The sequence below is a fragment of the Hyperolius riggenbachi genome, chromosome 12 (assembly GCF_040937935.1).
Source record: "Hyperolius riggenbachi isolate aHypRig1 chromosome 12, aHypRig1.pri, whole genome shotgun sequence".
Classification (NCBI taxonomy): domain Eukaryota; kingdom Metazoa; phylum Chordata; class Amphibia; order Anura; family Hyperoliidae; genus Hyperolius; species Hyperolius riggenbachi.
Window position 1 is genome coordinate 168596101 of NC_090657.1, and position 23322 is coordinate 168619422.

At 46.4% G+C, this 23322-nt stretch overlaps 1 protein-coding gene across 3 annotated transcripts in view; it reads right to left on the minus strand.

The window, feature by feature from the left end:
• The window catches only part of FAM217B (family with sequence similarity 217 member B), an 80889-nt gene that overhangs the window by 56765 nt on the left and 802 nt on the right, over nucleotides 1-23322 (minus strand). For all 3 annotated transcript variants that reach the window (XR_011025266.1, XR_011025267.1, XM_068263294.1), the window contains exon 2: nucleotides 10648-10723. Coding sequence is in view for 1 of the 3 variants with exons in the window: in XM_068263294.1 (XP_068119395.1) it covers nucleotides 10648-10686 (39 nt within the window). In the remaining 2 variants the exon portion in view is untranslated. The remainder of the gene's footprint in view (nucleotides 1-10647; nucleotides 10724-23322) is intronic.

Here is a 23322-nt window from a genome sequence, read left to right on the forward strand (position 1 = left end):
GATTTGAAAACATCCTGCGCTTCCTGCACTTCAGTGCCAATACAACCTGTCATCTAAGAGGCCACCCTGCTTATGACCGCTTCCACAAAATTTCGGCCCTTCATAGACCACCTGTCATCAAAATTTGCAGATGCTTATACCCCTGAACAGTCATTTTGAGGCATTTGGTTTCAAGACTACTCCTCACGGTTTTGGGCCCCTAAAATGCCAGGGCAGTATAGGAACCCCACAAGTGACCCCATTTTAGAAAGTAGACACCCCAAGGTATTCCGTTAGTAGTATGGGGAGTTCATAGAAGATTTTATTTTTTGTCACAAGTTAGTGGAAAATGACACTTTGTGAAAAAAAAAAAAAAAAAAACAATAAAAATCAATTTCCGCTAACTTGTGACAAAAAAATAAAATCATTTTTTTTTTTTTTACAAAATTCATGTCTTTTTTGATGAATATAATAAAAACTAAAAGTCACAGCAGCAATCAAATAGCACCAAAAGAAAGCTGTATTAGTGACAAGAAAAGGAGGTAAAATTCATTTAGGTAGTAGGTTGTAGGACCGAGCAATAAACCGTTAAAGCTGCAGTGGTCTGAATGGAAAAAAACTGTCTGGTCCTTAAGGGCTCGTTTCCACTATAGCGAATCCGCATGCGGGCACTGCATGCGGATTCGCATACTTAATGTTAGTGGATGGGGCTGTTTCCACGTGGGCGGCGGCGGTGTTTTTCGGTGCGGGGAAAATCTGCACGACAGGAATGCGGGCGAATCGCCGCTAATGTATTCAATAGGGAAATCGCATGCGGCTTTGTCATGCGGATTTCCCCGCGATTTCGCATGAAAGCCAATGGAACTTAACACAGGCAGTGACATGGTTAAATTCGCATGGCTCCTTGCCATGCGAAATCGCATGCGAAATCGCGGGTAAATCTGCATGCGGAAACGCAGCCGCATGCGATTTCTTCAGCGGTGGAATCCAGGCGATTCCGCACCGCTACAGTGGAAACAAGCCCTAAGGGGTTTTAAGACTGCAGTCCTTAAAGAGACACTGAAGCGGAAAAAAAAATATGATATAATGAATTAGTTGTGTACTATGAATAATTACTAGAAGATTAGCAGCAAAGAAAATATTCTCATATTTTTATTTTCAGGTATATAGTGTGTTTTCTAACATTGCATCATTCTCTAATATGTGCAGATTACACAACACTCTGCATTCAAAATGATTCTTTCAGAGCAGTCTGTGAACTAATGACCTCTCCTCTAGCAGATAAAAATAAAACTGTTCACTTACAGTTGAGATAATAAAAGTCAGAAGACAGCCCTCTCCATGACTTTGAAAGTCATAGAGATTAATAGCTTTTTTGCATAGAGATAACAACTGGAGTTTCTTAACTCTTCCTGTACTGGAAACAATTACACTGATGTATCTGATCTTAATGTTTTATTTCTTAGCTGTGCTACACATACAAATCATAATATCATAATTTTTTTTTCGCTTCAGTGTCTCTTTAAGTGGTTAAAGCAGACCTCAACTCAGAACTTCCTCTGTTCTCTAAAAGACACAAAATTTCTTTGTTACAGCCAATACAAATCCTGCAATGAATCTGCAGTGTGTCTACTTCCTGCTTTAATGGAAACAGACATATTGTTAACATCCTGTGTTTACAAATTAGCTGCTCTGCCGTTGCAGTCATGTGACACGGGAGAGATCAGATTACATCTTGTGATTAGACACAAATGAGGAGGAATTAGACAGGCTAAACTCTCTAAATACATACAGGGTGTAATTCCTCTAAGCTTTCCTTCTGTCCTGTGCAAGAGTTCAAGTCCGCTTTAAGGGCTGGTGCACACCAAAACCCGCTAGCAGATCCGCAAAATGCTAGCAGATTTTTAAACGCTTTTTTTTATTTTTATGAGGCGTTTTGCTAGCATTTTGCGGATTGCTGCTGCGGTTTTCAGTATAGTAGATTTCATATATTGTTACAGTAAAGCTGTTACTGAACAGCTTCTGTAACAAAAACGCCTGCAAAACCGCTCTGAAGTGCCGTTTTTCAGAGCGGTTTGCGTTTTTCCTATACTTAACATTGAGGCAGAAACGCATCCGCAATCCAAAAAATGCCTCACCCAGGCATTTTTCGTTTCTGCAAAACGCCTGCCGCTCTGGTGTGCACCACCCCATTGAGATACATTGACCAAGCAGATCCGCAGCCGCAAGCGGATCTGAAAACGCCCAAAAAGCCGCTCGGTGTGCACCAGCCCTAAAAATGAAAATGGTAAAAATCTGCTGTAGCGGATTATGACCTAAGCATATGTGCCTTAAGACAATGAGTTAATGTGTGTCAACGCACGTTATGTGCGACTTTTCTTTATGACGTTAAAGTCATGCTACAGTGCAACGTCCCGCTGTGAATTTAGCCTCAATGTACACATCAACATATGCGGACAACTGATAGTACAGAGACAGCAGAGTACACATAAGTATAAAGAGGCATATATTCCAAATGTGGGATGTGCAATCACTTCTAAAACAAGCGCAAAAAATAAATAAAAATGTTTGATTGGTTTAGAAACACATTGATCCAATCAAAAAATGTTCCATTCCCAATCACTTAACCGTCCAATTTAGCTGAATCAATCCTATTTGTGAAATGGTGATCATTTCAGTAGACAATCATTATCCCAAAGCGTGTGGCCAGTATTTGCGTTAGGATAGGCCTGTAAAATGACATTACTTTCTGATCAACAAACCTCAGTGTTTTCTATACTAGTATTACAAGCGGAACGCTGGCAAACGTAAAGTGTGAAAAGGCAAGGGTCACACTCAGGGGAAGCGCAGGTAGGGATGCTCTCACGAGTAAATTCGAGTGCCTAAGCCAGTGTTTCTCAAACCTGTCCTCGTGACTCCCCAACAGTGCATGATTTGCAGACAGCTTCGGGCCCGTTTCCACTAGAGCGAATCTGCATGCGTTTTCTGTATTCAGATTCGCATAACCTACATAAATCAATGGGCCTGTTTCCACTTGTCAGAAATTCTGTGCGGTGGACTGTGCAGAAAAAATCTACACAGCAGAGCCATCAGAATTTGCACACCGCAAGGCTAGTGTGTGATTCGCCTGTATTGTATTTAATTGGAAATTCGCCTGCGTTTTCATTATGCGAATTTTCCATGCGTATTTGAGTACGTTTTCGCTTAAAATCAATGTAAAAGCACACAGGCACTAACATGGTTAAAGAGGAACTCCAGTGAAAATAATGTAAGAACAAAATGCTTCATTTTTACATTAATTATGTATTAATGATTTAGTCTGTGTTTGCCCATTGTAAAATCTTTTAAATCCCCGATTTATATTCTGACATTTATCACATGGTGACATTTTTACTGCTGGCAAGTGATGTAGCTGCTGCTTGCTGTTATGGCAGTTGGAAACAGCTGTAAACAGCTATTTCCCACAATGCAACAGGGTTTACAGACAGGAAACTGCCAAGAGTACGTACTCAGAATTTCTTTGTGGGAGGGGTTTCACCACAATATCAGCCATACAACGCCCCCTGATGGTCTGTTTGTGAAAAGGAATAGATTTCTCATGTAAAAGGGGGTATCAGCTACTGATTTGGATAAAGTTCAATTCTTGGTCTGAGTTTCTCTTTAAATTCGCATACTTACAAACAGATGCACATTTTAAGGCGTTTTCAATCGCATACGCATGTGAATTTCGTTTTCGCATTTTCTGCAACGGAATCGCCCTGCACTAGTGAAAACGGGCCCTCACTTATGCACAGGTGGGGTGATTAGTGTCTCAGCTGGGTGGATTCCATGTAGCTGAGAAACTAATTACCCCACCTGTGCATAGGTGAGACTGTCTGCAAAACATGCACCGTTGGGAAATCACAAGGACAGGTTTGAGAAACACTGACGTCACCTAAGCACTCGAATTTGTGATTTAAAGGAGCATTAATTACAGCAAGTGTGCGGCGGGAACATAAGGGATTATTTACCCATAAATCCGCGTCCTCCCTGCGTCCTATTGGGCGCATTGCAAGCCTCGCCAACCCGCACTTCCTCCTTCCGGCTTGCAACGTGTCCAACAGGATGCATGCAAGCTATTTGGAGCGCAGGGATGAAATGGATTTATGGGTAAATAACCCATTATGTCCCACAGCACACCTACAGTAATTAATGCTCACTTGAAATCACGAATTTCAGTGCTTAGGCACTCGAATTTACTTGTGAGAGCATCCCTAAGCGCAGGTGATTTTACACAATGCGAAATCACACTGCAAAATGCAAATGATGTGTTCCTAGAGTTTGCCTATGTTGAAACGCAGCCAGTTGTTACAGTAGCTACAGATTTTCACTGACAAATTGCATGCAGTAAAGCGGTGCAAGTACTACACACCAAGATCGCACGCCTGAACCGAAGTGGATTCCTGAAATCGCAGTAGGCCCATAGGACAACATTATGTGCTTTCCTGCATGTGATTTCGCCACGTATGACCCCTGCCCAAGAACCTTTTTTTAGGTTTGCACTGTAGTGGGAGGGGCCTTAGAGGTGCTCACTGAACCTCAAGCAGTGGCAGCACTCAGACTAGGGGGTTTAGTCCCATAGCACTATGGGGCCCAAGAGCAGGTGGGGGCTCAGTATCCACTCTGACCACCAACTGGAGCAGTGTTGGAAATGCGGGGAATCCATGGATATCAGCAGAGCCTGCCGGGTAACTGCACTGAGCACAGCAACCCTGGTGTAGGGTCCTAATGTCCTATTTTATGGAAATTCAAACAGTCAAAGTACAGTGGCGTAGTAATAGGGGTTGCAGAAGTCTCTACCACACCGGGGCCCTCCCTCAACCACAGTATTAGCTCTCTATTGGTCCTGTGCTTTTAATGATCACTTCTATAGATGCTTTGAATGATAATAATCATTAACACGCTGCTCCCCATCCCCTTCTTGCACCTCTGACACTGTGGTTGTTCTTTACAGGTTTTGGTGCGCCATATCAATTGTTATGTATAGAGTGTTTAGGGGGGGGGGGGCTCCATGTAAAACTCGCACCGGAGCCCATAGCTCCTTAGCTACTCCACTGGTCAAATAGTGGTAAAGATAAAAAAAAAATATTCAGTAAAGTGTGGCTGACAGATCACTGCGGCCGTTAAACTGCGCTGTGACACATGATGGATGCTCTGTATGTAAACAGCTGCGGCACAGTCTCCTTGAACTATGCACACAGGTTCTATATACTGTACATACATGCTGCAAAGTAGGACGCTCGCTTATTCATTTACCAAACTCTAAGCTGCTTTCTTTTATATGCATATTTCTTTTATACTGCACTGTGCTTATTATATACAATGCAGCCTGTCACCATGCCAAAAGCCACTGCCATCATTTTATAGTGTGTCCAGGGAACATAGGGGGAAAAAAAGTTACCAAAGCAGCTATACTGACGTAGCAATGCAGAATATCTGGCATTTCCAGCCATGGTCATGTTTTACTGGCTTTGGCTTTGGCAGCATTACAGTATCTCATAACATTTCTTAAGTACTACCTAAATTATATTTTGCTTTAAACCTAACAAGTTGGCAAGATATATAAAATCACACATAATAAAGTGTGATTTTCTCACCCTAGGGTCCGCATTCCACATATGGTCTTGAAATCCCCACCCCGTGTGAAATTGGGACCGGGAGATTGTTTTCTTTCCAAACCATGGGTGCAAAGGATACTGGGGGATTGATGTCATAAACTCTACCCCCATGTCCATGTGATCTAATACAGGCAGGCAGACAGATATCTGAAGTAAGAATTATAGCAAACAGACATGATAAGACAGGCTGCAGCTGTTCTGCTGTCTCTCCTCTCTCTACACACTGTGAAAAGAGAAGTAATTTGATCCAGGCAGGCAGAGACAGGGAGGGAGGGGCAGGGGAGGGAACCACATAATGCTGAAGGTGTATTATAGCAAGGCTTCAGCATGAGGAGAAAGAAGGAAGTTATACTACAGATATAAATGTGAGTCTGTTCTATCCACTACAATGTACCGGATGTAAACTTTATATATATATGTTAATCTAACTGTACACAGTGCATAGATTACATATACAGTATGTATTGCCATTCAAACTTTTTTTGGGTGGTCGGAGGTGCTCTTTAAAATAAAAACAAATCTTCTAAGAGCAAAATAAAGGTCGGTACACATGCTAGAGTAAAGTCTGCGCAAACAAACAAGCGATGTTGTTCAAACACATTACTCTGAAAAAAGACAAGAGACACAACATTTATATCGCGCGTTTCTCCTGGTGGACTTAAAGTGCCAGAGCTGCAGCCACTAGAGCACGCTCAGTAGCAGTTTTAGGGAGTCTTGCCCAAGATCTCCTTACTAAATACGTGCAGGCTTACTGCACAGGAAGAGCCAAGATTCAAACCCAGGTCTCCCGTGTCAAGGCAGAGCCCATAAGGCAGTTCTATTGTTTGCCTGTAGGAACGTGTTTCAGAGGTTGCCTAGTGTGGCAGCTACATAGGTTATAGTGAGTACACTACACATTCTAACACTGAAATTCCATGCCTGTTATCTGAGACATGGGGCTTGATTCACAAAGCGGTGCTAACTGTTAGCACGCCTGTGAAAACCCCCTTAGCACGTCTAAACAAGCTTTTCGTGCGTAAAACTTTACGCGCGCACTGCACAGAGTGCTCCGCGCGAAGTGCCCATTAAAGCCTATGGGACTTTGCGCGCAAAACTTTGTGCGCGATCTGATTGAGAAATCTGGTGCTAACCTACTTAGCACCCTGGTTAGCACGTCTAAAGACTTTAGACGTGCTAAGTAGGTTAGCACCGCTTTGTGAATCAAGCCCATAACATTACAGCGGTTATAAAAATGTAGATCTATCAATGTGTAAGTATCGGAGGAAAGGAAAGTGCCTTTGTAGCCCATAGCTAGAGGTTTGCACTTGTTTGGCCCAGTGCACACCAAAACCGCTAGCAGATCCGCAATATGCTAGCGGTTTTGGGAGCTGATTTCAGAGCGATTCTAGGTATGTTTAGAGATGTTTTCTAAACATACCTAGCGGTTTTGGGTGCGTTTTTGTGTAGCAGATTACACATATTGTTACAGTAAAAGCTGTTACTGAACAGCTTCTGTAACAAAAACACCTGGCAAACCGCTCTGAAGTAGCGTTTTTCAGAGAGGTTTGCGTTTTTCCTATACTTTACATTGAGGACGAAACGCTTCCGAAAACCGCAAACGTGCAGCAGGAGGTGCGTTTGCGGCTTGGCAAAAACCTCAAACCGCCGGTGTGCACCATCCCATTGCAATACATTAGCCAAGCGTTTTTACAGGCGGATGCTGCCGGCGGATCGCTCCAAAAACCGCTCGGTGTGCACTAGGCCTTAAGGCCCATACACACGTCGGATTTCCGCGAACGACGGGTCGTTTGAACGTCCCGTCGTTCGCCCGCTAAATCGGGCGTGTGTACAGACTGTCGTTCACTTGATAAGGGTGAGTTTGATCGCTCAAACCCACCCTTATCAAGTGAACGACAGTCTGTACACACGCCCGATTTAGCGTGCGAACGACGGGACGTTCAAACGACCCATCGTTCGCGTAAATCCGACGTGTGTATGGGCCTTACCTCTGCACTGAAGATATTGTGTTCATCCATGATGTAAATGGCAGCCAGCCCTCAGCGAGGTACATGCCAGTTATGTGTCATTAATAAGGTGAAGTGCAAAGGGCAATCAGTCAGGCCACATAATCCAGTGACCTTGCTTCAGCAAACATCATGCAATCGCTCTTTGCTCTGCAGCCGCATTGTTTGCACTGCCTGAACAAGCTTGCCTGTGTGCCTATTATAAAATAGTTATTTATACTATTACTTACATACTACTTATGTCAGAAGATCAACAGGGCTGCCATGCAACTGGCATTAACAAAGATATAAATATGGCAGCCTCCATATTTCTCTCAACTCAAGTTCCCTTTGAGTAAAAAAAAACAACAACAAAAAAACCAAACAGTTTAAAGGGACTCCGAGCAGTGCAGAAACTATGGAAAGCTGCATATCATTTTAAAGCTCTCTTTCTCCTCTTTCCAATGATATATAAACCACCGCCCTACGCCTTTTAGTTTTCACTATTTTCGCGACTGAAATTGCTGCGGCTGTGATTTCAATCGCGAAAATAAAGAACACTAAAAAGCGTAGGGCGACGATTTAGGTGTCGCCAGAAAGAGGAGAAAGAGAGCTTTAAAATGATATCCATCTTTCCATAGTTACTTGTATTACACAGGACGACACTTTCCCCAGTGTCAGCAGCTCCATTCAGCAGAATGGAGCTGCTGACTTTAGGAAAAAGTCGCCCTGTGTAATACAATGTAACTATGGAAGGATGGATATCATTTTAAAGCTCTCTTTCTCCTCTTTCTCGCGACACCTAAATAGTCGCCCTACGCCTTTTAGTTTTCTCTATTTTCGCGATTGAAATCGCGGCCGCTGCAATTTTAATCGCGAAAATAGCGAAAATTAAAAGGCGTTGGGCGGTGGTTTATATATCATTGGAAAGAGGAGAAAGAGAGCTTTAAATTGATATGCAGCTTTCCATAGTTTCTGCACTGCTCGGAGTCCCTTTAACTTACCTAGGGCTTCTAGCAGCCCCCCGGAATCATCCCATGCCTACAATGTGCTTCTGAGTCCCTCCAGCCAGGAGCGGTGACCTGGCCGCTACTGCGCAGCCCTGATCACGCTCCCGTGGCCAAGAGCGCTCTGCGCATGTGCAGTAGCTGTTTTAGCATGTGCAGAACGCTCTTGGCCATGTGAGCAGGATGAGGAGGCACAGTATCGGGCAACTGGCAGTGACGGGTCATCTTTGCGGGGGTCACCACTGCTGGCCGGAGGGACTCAGAAGCACGTTGTGGGAACACATTGACTCCAGGGGGCTGCTAGAAACCCCAGGCAAGTTAAACTGTTTTTCCACTTAAGATTTCCTTTAAAATTGCAAAACCTCTGCCACATCCTCTCCCTTACCAAAGATGCCTAACAAATGGAATATTCTATGATAGCCAATTAAGATATAAGTTGATGCAAACTCAGGGGGAGGTTGGGGGCGTATGAGCTTCTGATCTGTTAGCGCTGTGGAAGATGCTGGCTCTATACAAATCAATAATAATCATCATCAAGAAAGGTCGATTTTGATCTTGGGATCGGTTGCTGCTAATCAATAGGCTGTATATTTTTTACTGAATCCCAGTGTTCTCCCCAGGCTCTTTTAGCCGGGTGCTCCACCCGGCTAGTTTTGAAGAGCACTCAGCTGTCATCGGCTCATCTCCTCCTTTGCTATAAGCAGAGATGCACACAGAAACACTGGCCCTGCATTCTCTCATATTGTCCCACCCGGCTACTTTTTCAAGCCACCCGGCTGGAAAACATTTCTGGGGAGAACACTGAATCCGATCATCTTCTTGATCAGAAATCACTAGGGATGGTCAATGAGGAGCAAAAAATCCATGCTTGTTGCCCATTCAATCTAAGTTGCCTCAAAATGCTGTGGATGTTTTTGATTGGTCCATATTTATGGTAACTACATTTGACCAGCTATTATTTAGCATGTCACTGCCCATCCCTAGTTGTGACCATACTGGCCATGTGCTGTTCAGCTCCTGGCCTAGCACTGCTGGTGCGGCCTCTCCTGGGCTGGCGCAGTGTACATCTCCAGCAGAGCAGAGATGGTCAGTAAGCTGGTGATAACTGTTTCACCTCACATGCAAATTTCAGGAAAATTGTATGCAGCATGAAATAGGGCAATCAAAGCTGGCAGGGAGCCCATCTGGCTGGCCCAGGTTTAACGTGGACCTGAACTCAGAACTTCCTCTCTGCTCTAAAACATAAGCAGCAGCATCATAACCTTTACAGAAAAACATTTATTTGTTACGGCTGATACAAATCCTGCAATACATCTGCAGTGTGTCTACTTTCTGCTTTCATGGAAGCAGACATATTGTAAACATCCTGTGCTATCAAATTAGCTGCTCTGCCGTGGCAGAGGAGATTGCTAAGCTGACAAAGCTGAGAGATCAAATTACCTTGCAAATGTGGAGGAAGCAGACAGGCTACACTCTGTGAATACATACAGGGTGCATTTCTCTATGTTTTCCTTCTGTTCTGTGCAAGAGTTCAGCTCCACATTAAGCTGAATACAATATGCATGAAATTTGCATGCAAGGCGAGGTTTATAGCAACTCACTGACCATCTCCAATCGAGAGTAATTCTTATGGCGGCACTAGTGCCACCCAGTCACACATGTAACCAGGATGGTAACCACTAGGCAAACATATTTGTCCAAGTCAAGGAGAGTGCGGCAAACCTACTGCATAGGCGACAATAGAGCACTCTCAGTGTAATGTCCCTTGTTGGCACCACTTGTTTTTACATCACGCTGAGAGCGCTCTTTTGTCTTTTCTAGTGGTCTAACTTGAGCAGCCCAGCACCATATTCAACCAAGTCGCCACTGTAAGTGTGTAGATCCAGCTCCCACTCTGCAACTACTACAGATCATCACCTTTATTCCCAAGCTGATGATAACACTGCAATTCAGCACCCAACACAAGTGGCAGAATACTGTAATAAACATGCAGCACATCTGATATAAATCTCAGATACGCACCAGCCAACGAGGTATACAGTATCTCTGAAACCTTTCCATCTGAGCTCCATACCATACATTCTGCTATGGGATCCATCTGTAATGATATATACTATACGTCAAGGCTAGCACTAATGATAGCAAGTTACATCTCTCACAATCTGCGGTGTGGTTTTCAGCGTTGCCCTTCAGCCTCTGCCAATAATTCAGGTTGAAGCAGTTTCACAGTATGTAGAGGAATATTATAACCGCGCGGCACGCACTGGCTGCTGCGGCTTATAGTGCAGATCTCGGTTACACTGCGCACAATCACAGGCATGAAGAGAATGCAGCACCTCTAACAGCACTAATTCGCTACAGACAGGATTTATGCTTTCCATGTGCTTGTAATGAACTCATGTGTCAGTGTTGTAAGTTAGTTGTTTAATTGTGTGAAAAATAAAACCATCTGTATTCTTCATAGAAAACCAAGTTATGCCATGTACACTGTAATATGAAGAAACAGGAGGGTCATGTGATATGCAATGTTAATCATGTAAAAATGAAGTGTATACATTACAGTATTGTACATAAAGATTGTGTGTGTGTCTTCCTACGTCCCTGTCTGTGCAGTATAATATCCAGTGACTGGGTAAAAAGATCAATTTGTAAAACACTTTATTTCTAATTTGATACAAAACAAAAAAGTTTGCCTTCCTAAAGCAGAGGCATTTATGATTATTGACACTGGAGTGCGCATATGATGTCTGCCACAATGCATCACTGCTTGATATGTAAATCATCTCTTTGATGTCCCTGTAAGCCAGCCACACCTCCAGATCCGCTGGAATGCAATGGTGTGTCAGCTTGTAAATTGTATAGAGCCACAATAACCTACCATGCATAGACTGTTTTGTACTGGTTGATCCTCATCAGTGCATGGCATGGACTAATGTGGCTCTATTTGAGTGAGGCTTTGTTTCTACTACAGGCTTGTTGTAATTTATTATGTGTGCAAATTTTCACAAGGAAAGAAAAATGTAAAACTGTTATCATGCATCTAGAACCGTTTATTGACAATCATGTCCAAAAACGAGGTGATGTCCCAAAAAATTGCTGCAGGCTGTCAGTTTTTTCACTCATGCGAAAATTCGGATTTAGTGGAAAGGGTACGTAGAAATCACCCTGCTATAAGGCCTGGAACCCACTGAAATCCGCAAACGCAAAACGCAACCGCTAGCGTTTTGCATGATCGGTTTGCAAGCGGATTCATGCGAGTTTTCGGTCGCGTTTTGCAACAGTGTATTTTTTTCCTCAGCGGTTGTGTAGCGTTTTGCGTTTTTATCCTGATTGGTCCTGTGAATTATTTTTAATTTTGTTACAGTGTGCTGAACCGCAAAACGCTAGCAAAACCGCTCAGTTTAGGTTTTGCTGAGCGTTTCTGCTAGCGTTTTAATACTTTACATTGAAGCGCTAACGCTCCCAAAATGCTGCAGGTCCTGCGTTTGCGTTTCTGGGAAACGCAAACGCTCCTGTGGAAGTTGCCCCATCCATTAACATCAGCTGAGCGTTTTGGCAAAACGCTAGCGTATCGCAGCGCTGGCAAAATGCTCAAAAAAACGCTCTTGTGGGTTCCAGCCCTAAGACAGGACTTTTACTTTTTGAAAAAAACAGGTGAATTCTTATCTAGTGGAAATGGGCCTTAAATGGGCCAATACACTAGTCGATTTAAGCCATTGATTGATTCTATAGAATCGATCAATTGATCAAAAATTGATTCTTTGAAATCAGCAAATTGATCGATTTCGATCAATTTGATCTATCTGACGGGATGGAAAATCTAGGTCCATCTGCTGCTGGCAGCAGATCGATGGCCCATAGAGTTGTATTGCATTTAATGGTGCAATAATGCATTTAGATAGATTTTTTTTTATCGATTTCCAATAGAATTCATTCTGAACTCTATTGGAAAGCTGTTCCTCGCGTGTGGCACACATCATATAGATAGATTCCTGTCAGATTTGACTAGACAGGCATCTGACAGAAATCTATCTGGTGGTTGAATCTGCTGCAAAGTGTATGGCCACCTTAAGTAGTACCTTTCTATGCACTGAAGTCATGCTGTAAACTGATGATTTTACTTCCACACAGCTCATGAACAAAAATGGCAACAACATCATTTGCTGCACTGTAAGTGTTGAGACTCTGATTTCCAACACTTTCACTTTTATTTAAGAAAAGTAGTTTTCTGTTTGGTTTGTAATTTTAAAACACTTTTTTTTGTAAGGAAATAAATCACAACCTGTTTGGATTTGTGCAATTACATTTTTTTTACCTGTAATATTAAAAGACTGAATAAAATGAATTGATCAGATGTTGTATGTTTTCTTGTACGCTCGAGCTGTGCTCCGCCAACCAGGAGGGCCAAACTACACTGAGGAATTTAATTTCATAGTATTTGAAGTGGATTTAAAGTGATACTTAAGTCAAATAAAAAAAATGAGTTTTACTCACCTGGGGCTTCCCTCAGCCCCCTGCAGCTGTCCGGTGCCCTCGTAGCATTGCTCCGATCCCCCTATCCCCGCCGGCGGCTGCTTCCGGTTTCAGCGACACCCGCCGACATGCTGGCAACGCGAGTGATTCTTCGCGTTCCCAGCCACAATAGCGCCCTCTATGCTGTTATTGCGGCAAGAAGGCCGCAATAACAGCATAGAGGATGCTATTGTGGCTGGGAACGCGAAGAATCACTTGCGTTCCCAGTCTGTCGGCGGCTGTCGCCGAAACCGAAAGCAGCCGCCGGCGGGGATAGGAGGATCGGAGCAATGCTACGAGGGCACCACACAGCTGCAGGGGGCTGAGGGAAGCCCCAGGTGAGTAAAACTCATTTTTTTTATTTGACTTAAGTATCCCTTTAAAGAGAAGCTGAAGTAAAATGAAAAACAAAATGAAAACAAAAAACACAAAAAACAAAAACAGATACTCACCTAAGGAGAGGGACGGCTCTGGGTGCTATAGAGCCTTCCCGTTCCTCCTACGGTGCCCACGTTCCAGTGCTGGATCTCCGGTTAGCGGTCTCTGAGCGATGGGTCAGAGACTGCTCACTCTGCCACTGCTGCAGGCTTCAGCAATCTTTGGGAGCCCCAGGGCCGATCTGTACTGTGCATGCATAAGCGAGCATTCTTGCGCACTCGCAGTGCAGAGCGGCCGTCTGAGACCACTCGGGCTCCTGAAGATTGCTGAAGCCTCCAGTAGCGGCAGAGTGAGCAGTCTCCGACCCATTGCTCAGAGACTGCTAACCGGAGATCCAGTGCTGGAACGCATGCACCGTAGGAGGAACAGAAAGGTTCAATAGGACCCAGAACCTTCCCTCTCCTTAGGTGAGTAAAGGGAGGCTCGATGCTTCAGAGGCTTCGCAGATCCTCCTGTACCCCACCGCTGCTGACCGGAATCTTCATCTTCACAATCGAGCCCCTTCAGTGTAGGAGCTCCGCCACACTGTGCTTGCACCAGTCCTGGCCACACCTGCACAGCAGCATAGAGGAAACGCTGTGCAGGAGGCACTGCATGCTACTGCACAGGTACAGCCAGCTCAGGCGCACAAGTCCTGGCCACACCTGCACAGCAGCATGGAGGAAACGCTGTGCAGAAGGCACTGCATGCTACCGCACAGGTACAGCCAGCTCAGCCGCACCATTCCTGGCCACACCTTCACAGCAGCATGGAGGAAACGCTGTGCAGGAGGCGCTGCATGCTACTGCACAGGTACAGCCAGCTCAGCTGCACCAATCCTGGTCACACCTGCACAGCAGCATGGAGGAAACGCTGTGCAGGAGTGGCTGCATGCTACTGCACAGGTACAGCCAGCTCAGCCACACCATTCCTGGCCACACCTGCACAGCAGCATGGAGAAAACGAACGCTGTGCAGGGGTGGCTGCATGCTACTGCACAGGTACAGCCAGTTCAGCCGCACCAGTCCTGGCCAAACCTGCACAGCAGCATGGAGGAAACGCTGTGCAGGAGGCACTGCATGCTACCGCACAGGTACAGCCAGCTCAGCTGCACCAGTCCTGGCCACACCTGCGCAGCAGCATGGAGGAAACACTGTGCAGGAGGCGCTGCATGCTACTGCACAGGTACTGCCAGCTCAGCTGCACCAGTCCTGGACACACCTGCACAGCAGCATGGAGAAAACGCTGTGCAGGGGTGGCTGCATGCTACTGCACAGGTACAGCCAGTTCAGCCACACCAGTCCTGGCCAAACCTGCACAGCAGCATGGAGGAAACGCTGTGCAGGAGGCACTGCATGCTACCGCACAGGAACAGCAAGCTCAGCTGCACCAGTCCTGGCCACACCTGCGCAGCAGCATGGAGGAAACGCTGTGCAGGAGGCGCTGCATGCTACTGCACAGGTACAGCCAGCTCTGCTGCACCAGCCCTGGCCACACCTGCACAGCAGCATAGAGGAAACACTGTGCAGGAGGCGCTGCATGCTACTGCACAGGTACAGCCAGTTCAGCAGCACCAGTCCTGGCCAAACCTGCACAGCAGCATGGAGGAAACGCTGAGCCGGAGGCACTGCATGATACCGCACAGGTACAGTCAGCTCAGCTGCACCAGTCCTGGCCACACCTGCGCAGCAGCATGGAGGAAACGCTGTACAGGAGTGGCTGCATGCTACCACACAGGTACAGCCAGCTCAGCTGCACCAGTCTTGGCCACACCTGCACAGCAGCATGGAGGAAACACTATGCAGGAGGCGCTGCATGCTACCGCACAGGAACAGCAAGCTCAGCTGCACCAATCCTGGCCAGCATGGAGGAAACGCTGTGCAGCAGGCGTGCATGCTACTGTGCAGGTACTGCCAGCTCAGCCGCACCAGTCCTGGCCACACCTGCACAGCAGCATGGAGGAAACGCTGTGCAGGAGTGGCTGCTTGCTACCGCACAGATACAGCCAGCTTAGCCGCACCAGTCCTGGCCACAACTGCACAGCAGCATGGAAGAAACGCTGTGCATGAGCGGCTGCATGCTACCGCACAGGTACAGCCAGCTCAGCTGCACCAGTCCTGGCCACAGCAGCATGGAGGAGACGCTGTGCAGGAGTGGCTGCATGCTACCACACAGGTACAGCTAGCTCTGCTGCACCAGCCCTGGCCACACCTGCACAGCAGCATTGAGGAAACGCTGTGCAGGAGTGGCTGCATGCTACCACTCAGGTACAGCCAGCTCAGCTGCACCAGTCCTGGCCACAGCAGCATGGAGGAAATGCTGTGCAGGAGGCGCTGCATGCTACCGCACAGGTACAGCCAGCTCTGCTGCACCAGTCCTGGCCACACCTGCACAGCAGCATGGAGGAAACACTGTGCAGGAGTAGCTGCATGCTACCGCATAGATACAGCCAGCTTAGCTGCACCAGTCCTGGCGACACCTGCGCAGCAGCATGGAGGAAACACTGTGCAGGAGTGGCTGCATGCTACTGCTCAGGTACAGCCAGCTCAGCTGCACCAGTCCTGGCCACACCTGCACAGCAGCATGGAGGAAACGCTGTGCAGGAGTGGCTGCTTGCTACCGCACAGATACAGCCAGCTTAGCCGCACCAGTCCTGGCCACAACTGCACAGCAGCATGGAAGAAACGCTGTGCATGAGCGGCTGCATGCTACCGCACAGGTACAGCCAGTTCAGCTGCACCAGTCCTGGCCACACCTGCACAGCAGCATGGAAGAAACGCTGTGCATGAGTGGCTGCATGCTACCGCACAGGTACTGCCAGTTCAGCTGCACCAGTCCTGGCCACACCTGCACAGTATCATGGAAGAAACGCTGTGCATGAGTGGCTGCATGCTACCGCACAGGTACAGCCAGATCAGCCGCACCAGTCCTGGCCACACCTGCACAGCAGCATGGAGGAAACGCTGAGCAAGAGGCGCTGCACGCTACCACACAGGTACAGCCATCTCAGCCGCATAAGTCCTGGCCACATCTGCACAGCAGCATGGAGGAAACGCTGTGCAGGAGGCGCTGCATGCTACTGCACAGGTACAGCCAGCTCAGCTGCACCAATCCTGGTCACACCTGCACAGCAGCATGGAGGAAACGCTGTGCAGGAGGCGCTGCATGCTACCGCACAGGTACAGCCAGCTCAGCCGCATCAGTCCTGGCCACACCTGCACAGCAGCATGGAGGAAACGCTGTGCAGGAGGCGCTGCATGCTACCGCTCAGGTACGGCCAGGACTTACACAGGCCCGGCTGCAAGCAACATATTCAGCATTATAGGGACCCAGTGCTGGAATGGAGGGATGTAAGAAGATTGGGGAAGTCTCTGCAATATGCAGAGGGTTAATTTTACTGAGGTGAGTATACAGTACTTATTTTGTTGAATTACTTCACATACCCTTTAAATGGGTTGTGTTCCCCTGGGGGCATTTCTTCATTACAACCTGTACCCTGTTTACTGTATCTATGGTCTCTCTACTTAGCCTTCCCATACCAACATACATTTATCTGTAAGCCCACCATCACTGGACATTTCTGTAGCAGAGCTGTATTATACAGACCAGTGATCTGCAGTCTCAGCTTCTCTGGGGAAATTGCCCCCTTCTGAATGGAAATTGCCCCCTTCTGAATGGTAGGCCCTGAGCATGGGCCTTCTCCACATGTCCATTGTCATCTGCCCTGGGAAATGCGTGAGCCAACCAATACCATGACAACTGTAGAATCCATGCATATAAATCCACCATTAGCTTCTGATAGAAAGGCGACAAGAAACAGCAGAAATGCCAGTTTTTACCATGAACACCTTTTCTTCTATCTTATCCAGCCATATTTTGCAGTTCAAGTAAACTACAGAGTAGCTGAGCCACAGAACTTGCTCAATCCCATTTATACAATTTGAAAAAGGTCAATCATTTCAGAGGAACCAACCATCATTCTCACAGACATGGAGCAAATCAAATGCAGAGAAACACTTCCTGTGTCCAAGTACACCAAGCAGATATTAAAATAAAAGATAAGTTAGGCAAAGTTCCCCCCAAATGACAGGAATTATGGCTTACTAAATATAGACAGTGTCCGCTAATAAGAGACCCAAAAAGTAGATTTGTTCTGGTTCACCCAAGCATACAAGTTTCCGATTAGCGGAACAAAACGGATCCAAAGATATCCTATGCAAAGTAATAGGATCCATTGCTATCGTCCGCTACTCATAGCTGATCTGTTCGTTCCAAAGAGTGAATGTAAGTATGTGCAGTCCACAATTTTTTTGGATCAGTCAAATGAACTAGGCTGGTTGCCACATACCTTTTGCCAAAGCAGCTCAATCCATGCACAGGAGAAGCACTAGTGTACAGATCTGAGCCCCATCACAAGCTTCAGGCTCCCACTTGTGTACAATGCATGGGATAAGACATACGCGAGTCCCAGCACAAGCACTGAGGCTCCTAATAGGATAGCAACAGACCAATAGGAATCCTCCCTCAAACTAGCAAGGGATCCCATTGGTCTGTTGCTATCCAATGGAAAGCCCCAGAGGGACTCCAGTCTGTACACCAGCGCTTCTCCCATGCATTGACCTGAGCGCCTGTTTTAGCAGTGAAGTAGGAATGCAAATGTGACGGCAACAGATAAACCCAGTGGGTGGAGATGTGAAACAGATAAAAAATGGATGCCATTATAACAAACCAATCTATTTGCAACAGAAAAAGGATCAGGGTTTTACAGGATACATATTTAATTCGGTATGGTGTAAACCTTAAAGAGACTCTAACAAAAATGTCATCCTTTTATCTACCATCCTACAAGTTCCTAAACCTATTCTAATGTGCTCCGGCTTACTGCAGCACTTTCTACTATCACCTTCTCTGTAATAAATCAATGGGCTCAATTCTGGTAGCGTTTAGTAAATAATTACCTCATGAAATTGGGTTTACCTCATGAGGGAAATCAACTTTTGAATTCTGGTAGTTTAAGTAAAGTTTTACCTCATGTAATTTCATGATAAATTAAGATAAATTATTTATAAATTCATGATAAAGTGTGAAATACCTCACACTTGAATTCTGAAGTGAAATAAGGTGCATGTTTGCATGTCTTTTACCTCACATAATTAGACCTAGCTCTACCACATGATAAATGCAGTACTGTGACAGAATTGTGATATCTGTCACATAACATGGCACCTTTTCAGCTTGCTCTGTGTTCAGGGCCTCCATATTTTGCTGAAATAAGTAAAAGTGATCTGACCAACAAATCCCCCCCCCCCCCCAGCTTCCAATTTGTTTTAAAAAAAGAAAAAGTGCTGTACAAACCCTGTACAATCCTTCATCTGCCACGCCCCCCCCCCCCCTCCCCCCTCAACATTGCCATTCCCCAACCTCTGGTTGGAAAAAAAAGTAAAAATGCTCCAACCCACAGCCTCTATTTTTAAAAATATTAAGTAAAACTGCGGCAAACACCGATTCCCCCCCCCCCCCTCTGGTTAAAAGTGCTCTGAGCCCCCCCAGCAGCCTCTAAAAGTAAAAGTGCTGTAACCCTCTCTCCAGACCCCCAGTCTCTAAAAGTGCTGACTCCTCCCCCAGCCTCTAAAAGTGCTAAGACCCCCTCCCCAGCCTCTAAAAGGGCTCCTCCCTCCCCTCCCACCAGCTTCTAAAGGTAAATAAGCTGGATTTTTTTTTAAATGGATGCCTATAAATTTACTTTTCATAGGTTGCTACATAATCAAATATACCGTCCCTCCTCAAAAAAAAAAAAAAATCTTCCAAAGACTATCCTAACTTATGGAAGACAATTAAAGACTATTACTTTTTTGCTGCAGGCTTACTACTGAAATACCTCATGTTTTACCTCACTCTATGCATTTACCTCATGTTTTATCTCATGTTTGGAAATGGAGAAAAATCTTTCAGAATTGATAAAAGAAGAGGAAAATACCTCATGAGGTATTTTACCTACAAAAAAATATTTACCTCACATAACTACCAGAATTGAGCCCAATGTATTTTTCCCGTCGGACTTGTCGCCCTATGTCTGGAAGGCTGCCAACTCTTCTGTGCTGATCTGTTATGCACACCCTTTCCAGGCCCCTCTATGCACACTCCCGTGTGTGTGCTATTTACATAAGCCAGCAGTGTCTCTGCTCTCTTATCAGTGAAAAAGAGCTGGATAAAAATCCTCCTCGGCTGTGAAAGGAGCTGGCTGACACATACTGAGGAATTACAGACAGGGCAGAGCTGTCTGCAGGAAGAAACGATCAGCCTCACAGCCTGTCCAAATCCTGTCACTAGGATTCAGTGGATGAGAGCTGCAGGGGGACAGAAGGTAAACACACAAGTGATCTCTTGAGATTCAAAAGGAAGGCTGCATACAGCCTGCTTGTGTATGGATGTATTTTCTATGTGTGGACATACTGTATATCCACCTACTTCCTGTTTTGGTGGCCATTTTGTTTGTTTATAAACAAACTTTCTAAAACTGTTTTTGACTACTTTTAATGCGGCGGGGAGTGGCAAAATTGTGACAGAGGGTAATAGGAGATGTCCCCTAACGCACTGGTATGTTTACTTTTGTGCGATTTTAACAATACAGATTTGCTTTAAAGAGTACTTGAGGCAAAAATGACAGAGCCGGTCATTACAGGCTCTGTCTAAAGGCACCCGTACATGTAGCGACTTGGTGGCCAGTCAATCATCTAATTGGATAATTATTATCGAATCGGATGAAAAGATGATGAGAGATGTTTGGCCGAGCAACAAAACCCCCAGCACCATTCCCCCAGTGTATAAATGCACATGTATGTACGTACATTACCTGTCCTGTGTCATGGTGCCCATCTATCTTCCCAATTGGCCACTCTTCTATTATTATTTATAAAGCACCAACATATTACGCATTAGCCCTATACACGCCGCTGGTGCATAGCACGCAGCGCATGTGGCACCACACAAGTGCCACGCTGGCGCCAGGGCTGTGGAGTCGGTGTAAAAATCATCCGACTCCTCAGTTTAGTAATCCACAAACTCCGACTCCAGGTACCCAAAATAGCTCAGACTCCTTCACTCCGGCTCCTTAATCTAAGATTTACCAGGACTGTGGATTTGGTACAAAAATCATCCGACTCGACTCCCCACTCCACAGTTTATGAAAGTGACCCCAACTCCGACTCCAGGCGCCCAAAATTGCTCCGACTCCAACTCCACAGCCCTACCTGGAGCCATGTATAGGGCTAATAAGAGAGCAGTGGATTTAGAAGACGGAGGGCACCACGACACAGAACAGGTAATGTATATATGCAGGGCACCACGACACAGAACAGGTAATGTATATATGCACACATACATGTATATTTACACTAGGGTAACAGCGGTGAGGATGCAGCCGATTCCCAAGATATTTCATGCTGAAATGAATCGGGAATCGGCCTGCAGTGTATGGCCAGCCAACAGTTCTCTCTTTAGTCAGATCCGATCAGAGAGAAATTGGTCTCTTGCCTGAATCTGCCCATCATTGCCTAATGTATGGCTACCTTAAATGGTGATAGATAGGGGGGTGTGTATTAGAAATTAATACTCACCTGGTCCAATGTCTTCAATGCATGTGATGCTCCGCCTCCTCTTGTGCTGTGCGGTGGCAGCAGCTTTTCTGCTTGGCAGCCGCCAATCAGGCCACAACTGCCTAGCTGGGGGCGGCTACGCAGCTGGGTGTGGCCAGAGCCTCGGTTGCCAGTTTGAATAATAAGTTGCTGGCCCCAAACCTGAGGGGAGGCGGAGCAATCATCCGGCCAGAGGGATGACCCAGGACAGGAAAGTATTTAACCTCCCCAATCCTCCATCATCACAGGCTCTGTCAGTTTTGCTGCAGGTACTCTTTACAGGAATCCTGATCAGATGTCAAAAATGCAACTCAACTAGGGCTGCACGATTTTAGGTAAAAATTGAAATTGCGATTTTTCACGATTTTTTTTCAAATCGCTTTGGCACTAAATTCACTATGCCCCCAGTATAGTTTATCCAGATACTGCAGGCGGACGATTGCTTTAAGAGAAACTCCGACCAAGAATTGAACTTTATCCCAATCAGTAGCTGATACCCCATCACAAATGGATCATCAGGGGGCTCTATATGGCTGATATTGTGGTGAAACCCCTCCCACAAGAACAAGAAAAGAACGTAGTCTTGGCAGTTTCCTGTCTGTGAACCTTGCTGCATTGTGGGAAATAGCGGTTACAGCTGTTTCCAACTGTCAAAAACCATGCAGCAGCTACTGTCAGCAGTGTTCACTGGAGTTCCTTTTTAAGAGCCGGGCAGCGGGGGCGGTTCATGTGAGGGCAGCGGGAGGGGGGGGGGGGGGGGGGGGTTGGAGGGGCGGTTCACGTGAAGACGATATAGTTATCGTCACTATCTGCAGTTTTCAGAGTGCCCGCCCGCTGCCCGCACGCTTGTCTGGCTGCACCGCTGTGCGCCGATTGGCCCGAGCCGCCAGAAGCAGTGAATATGCATTATGGTTAATGAGCAGGGGGGTGCGGGTCCACTTGAGCGAGCGGCACACACAGCTTTACCAATCGCTGAATAGCGATGGAATGACGGCAGCGGTAGGCGGAGCTGTACAGAGCAATTGGTAAAGCTATGTGCCGCTCACTCTAGTGGACCCGCCCCCCCCGCTCATTAACCACAATACATATTCACTGCTTCTGGCGGCTCGGGCCAATCGGCGCACAGCGGAAGGCGGGCCAGACAAGCGTGCAGGCAGCGGGCGGGCACTCAGCAAAAAGCCGAGGATACTGACGATCACCAGATTGTCTTGGCACGAACCGCGGTTTCGGTTTTGAACCGAAAAACCGTGCAGCCCTAAACTCAACTGCAGCTTACTCCAGCCCCTAGTAGCCTGCAAGGTCCCTTGGCATCCTCTGGGTTCCCTCCGTTTTCCTGCTGGTGGCTATTAACTGTGCTACTTGGCCGGGAGCCGCACAAGTACCACCCGGCTCAATCCCGCACCCGCCACTGTGAGCGTTCTGCACAAGAATGAATGAACCATGCATGCTTACGGCAACTGGAGCATGACCAAGCCAGCGCTAACGCGTTACGCATGTGCAGTTGCACAAACTCCAGGCCAATTTGCGCACTACCAGAACTGCCAGCGGGAAAAAAAAGGGGACCCAGAGGACAGGGTCGGACTGGGACACTAAGGGCCCACCAAGGAAGTTTCAGCCTGGGGCCCGCCACCCTCTCCTCTTCTCTCCCCCCCCCCCCGATCCCCTCTCCTCCACCCCCCCATTTTGAGCTCACATACACATGTACTCTAGAAATTTTGCATGATTTTATGGTAGGTAGTAGAGCACTTGTAGCGGTGTTATTCACAGAGATTAGGTCAACCAGATACATTTTAGATAAAATAATCAAGTAGTTGCATGCGTCATGATGATTCATTAAGTAGTCAAATGGCAGCAGATTTTCCGACAAAATGCAATCAGATTGGCGGCAGATACCCCCACAAAATGCCATCAGATTGGCGGCAGATATTACCACTAAATGCAATCAGATTGGTGGCAGATACCCACACAAAATGCAATCAGATTGGCAGCAGATACCCCCACAAAATGCAATCAGATTGGCAGCAGATACCCCCACAAAATGCAATCAAATTGGCGGCAAATACCCCCACAAAATGCAATCAGATTGGCGGCAGATTTCCCAACAAAATACAATCAGATTGGTGGCAGATATCCC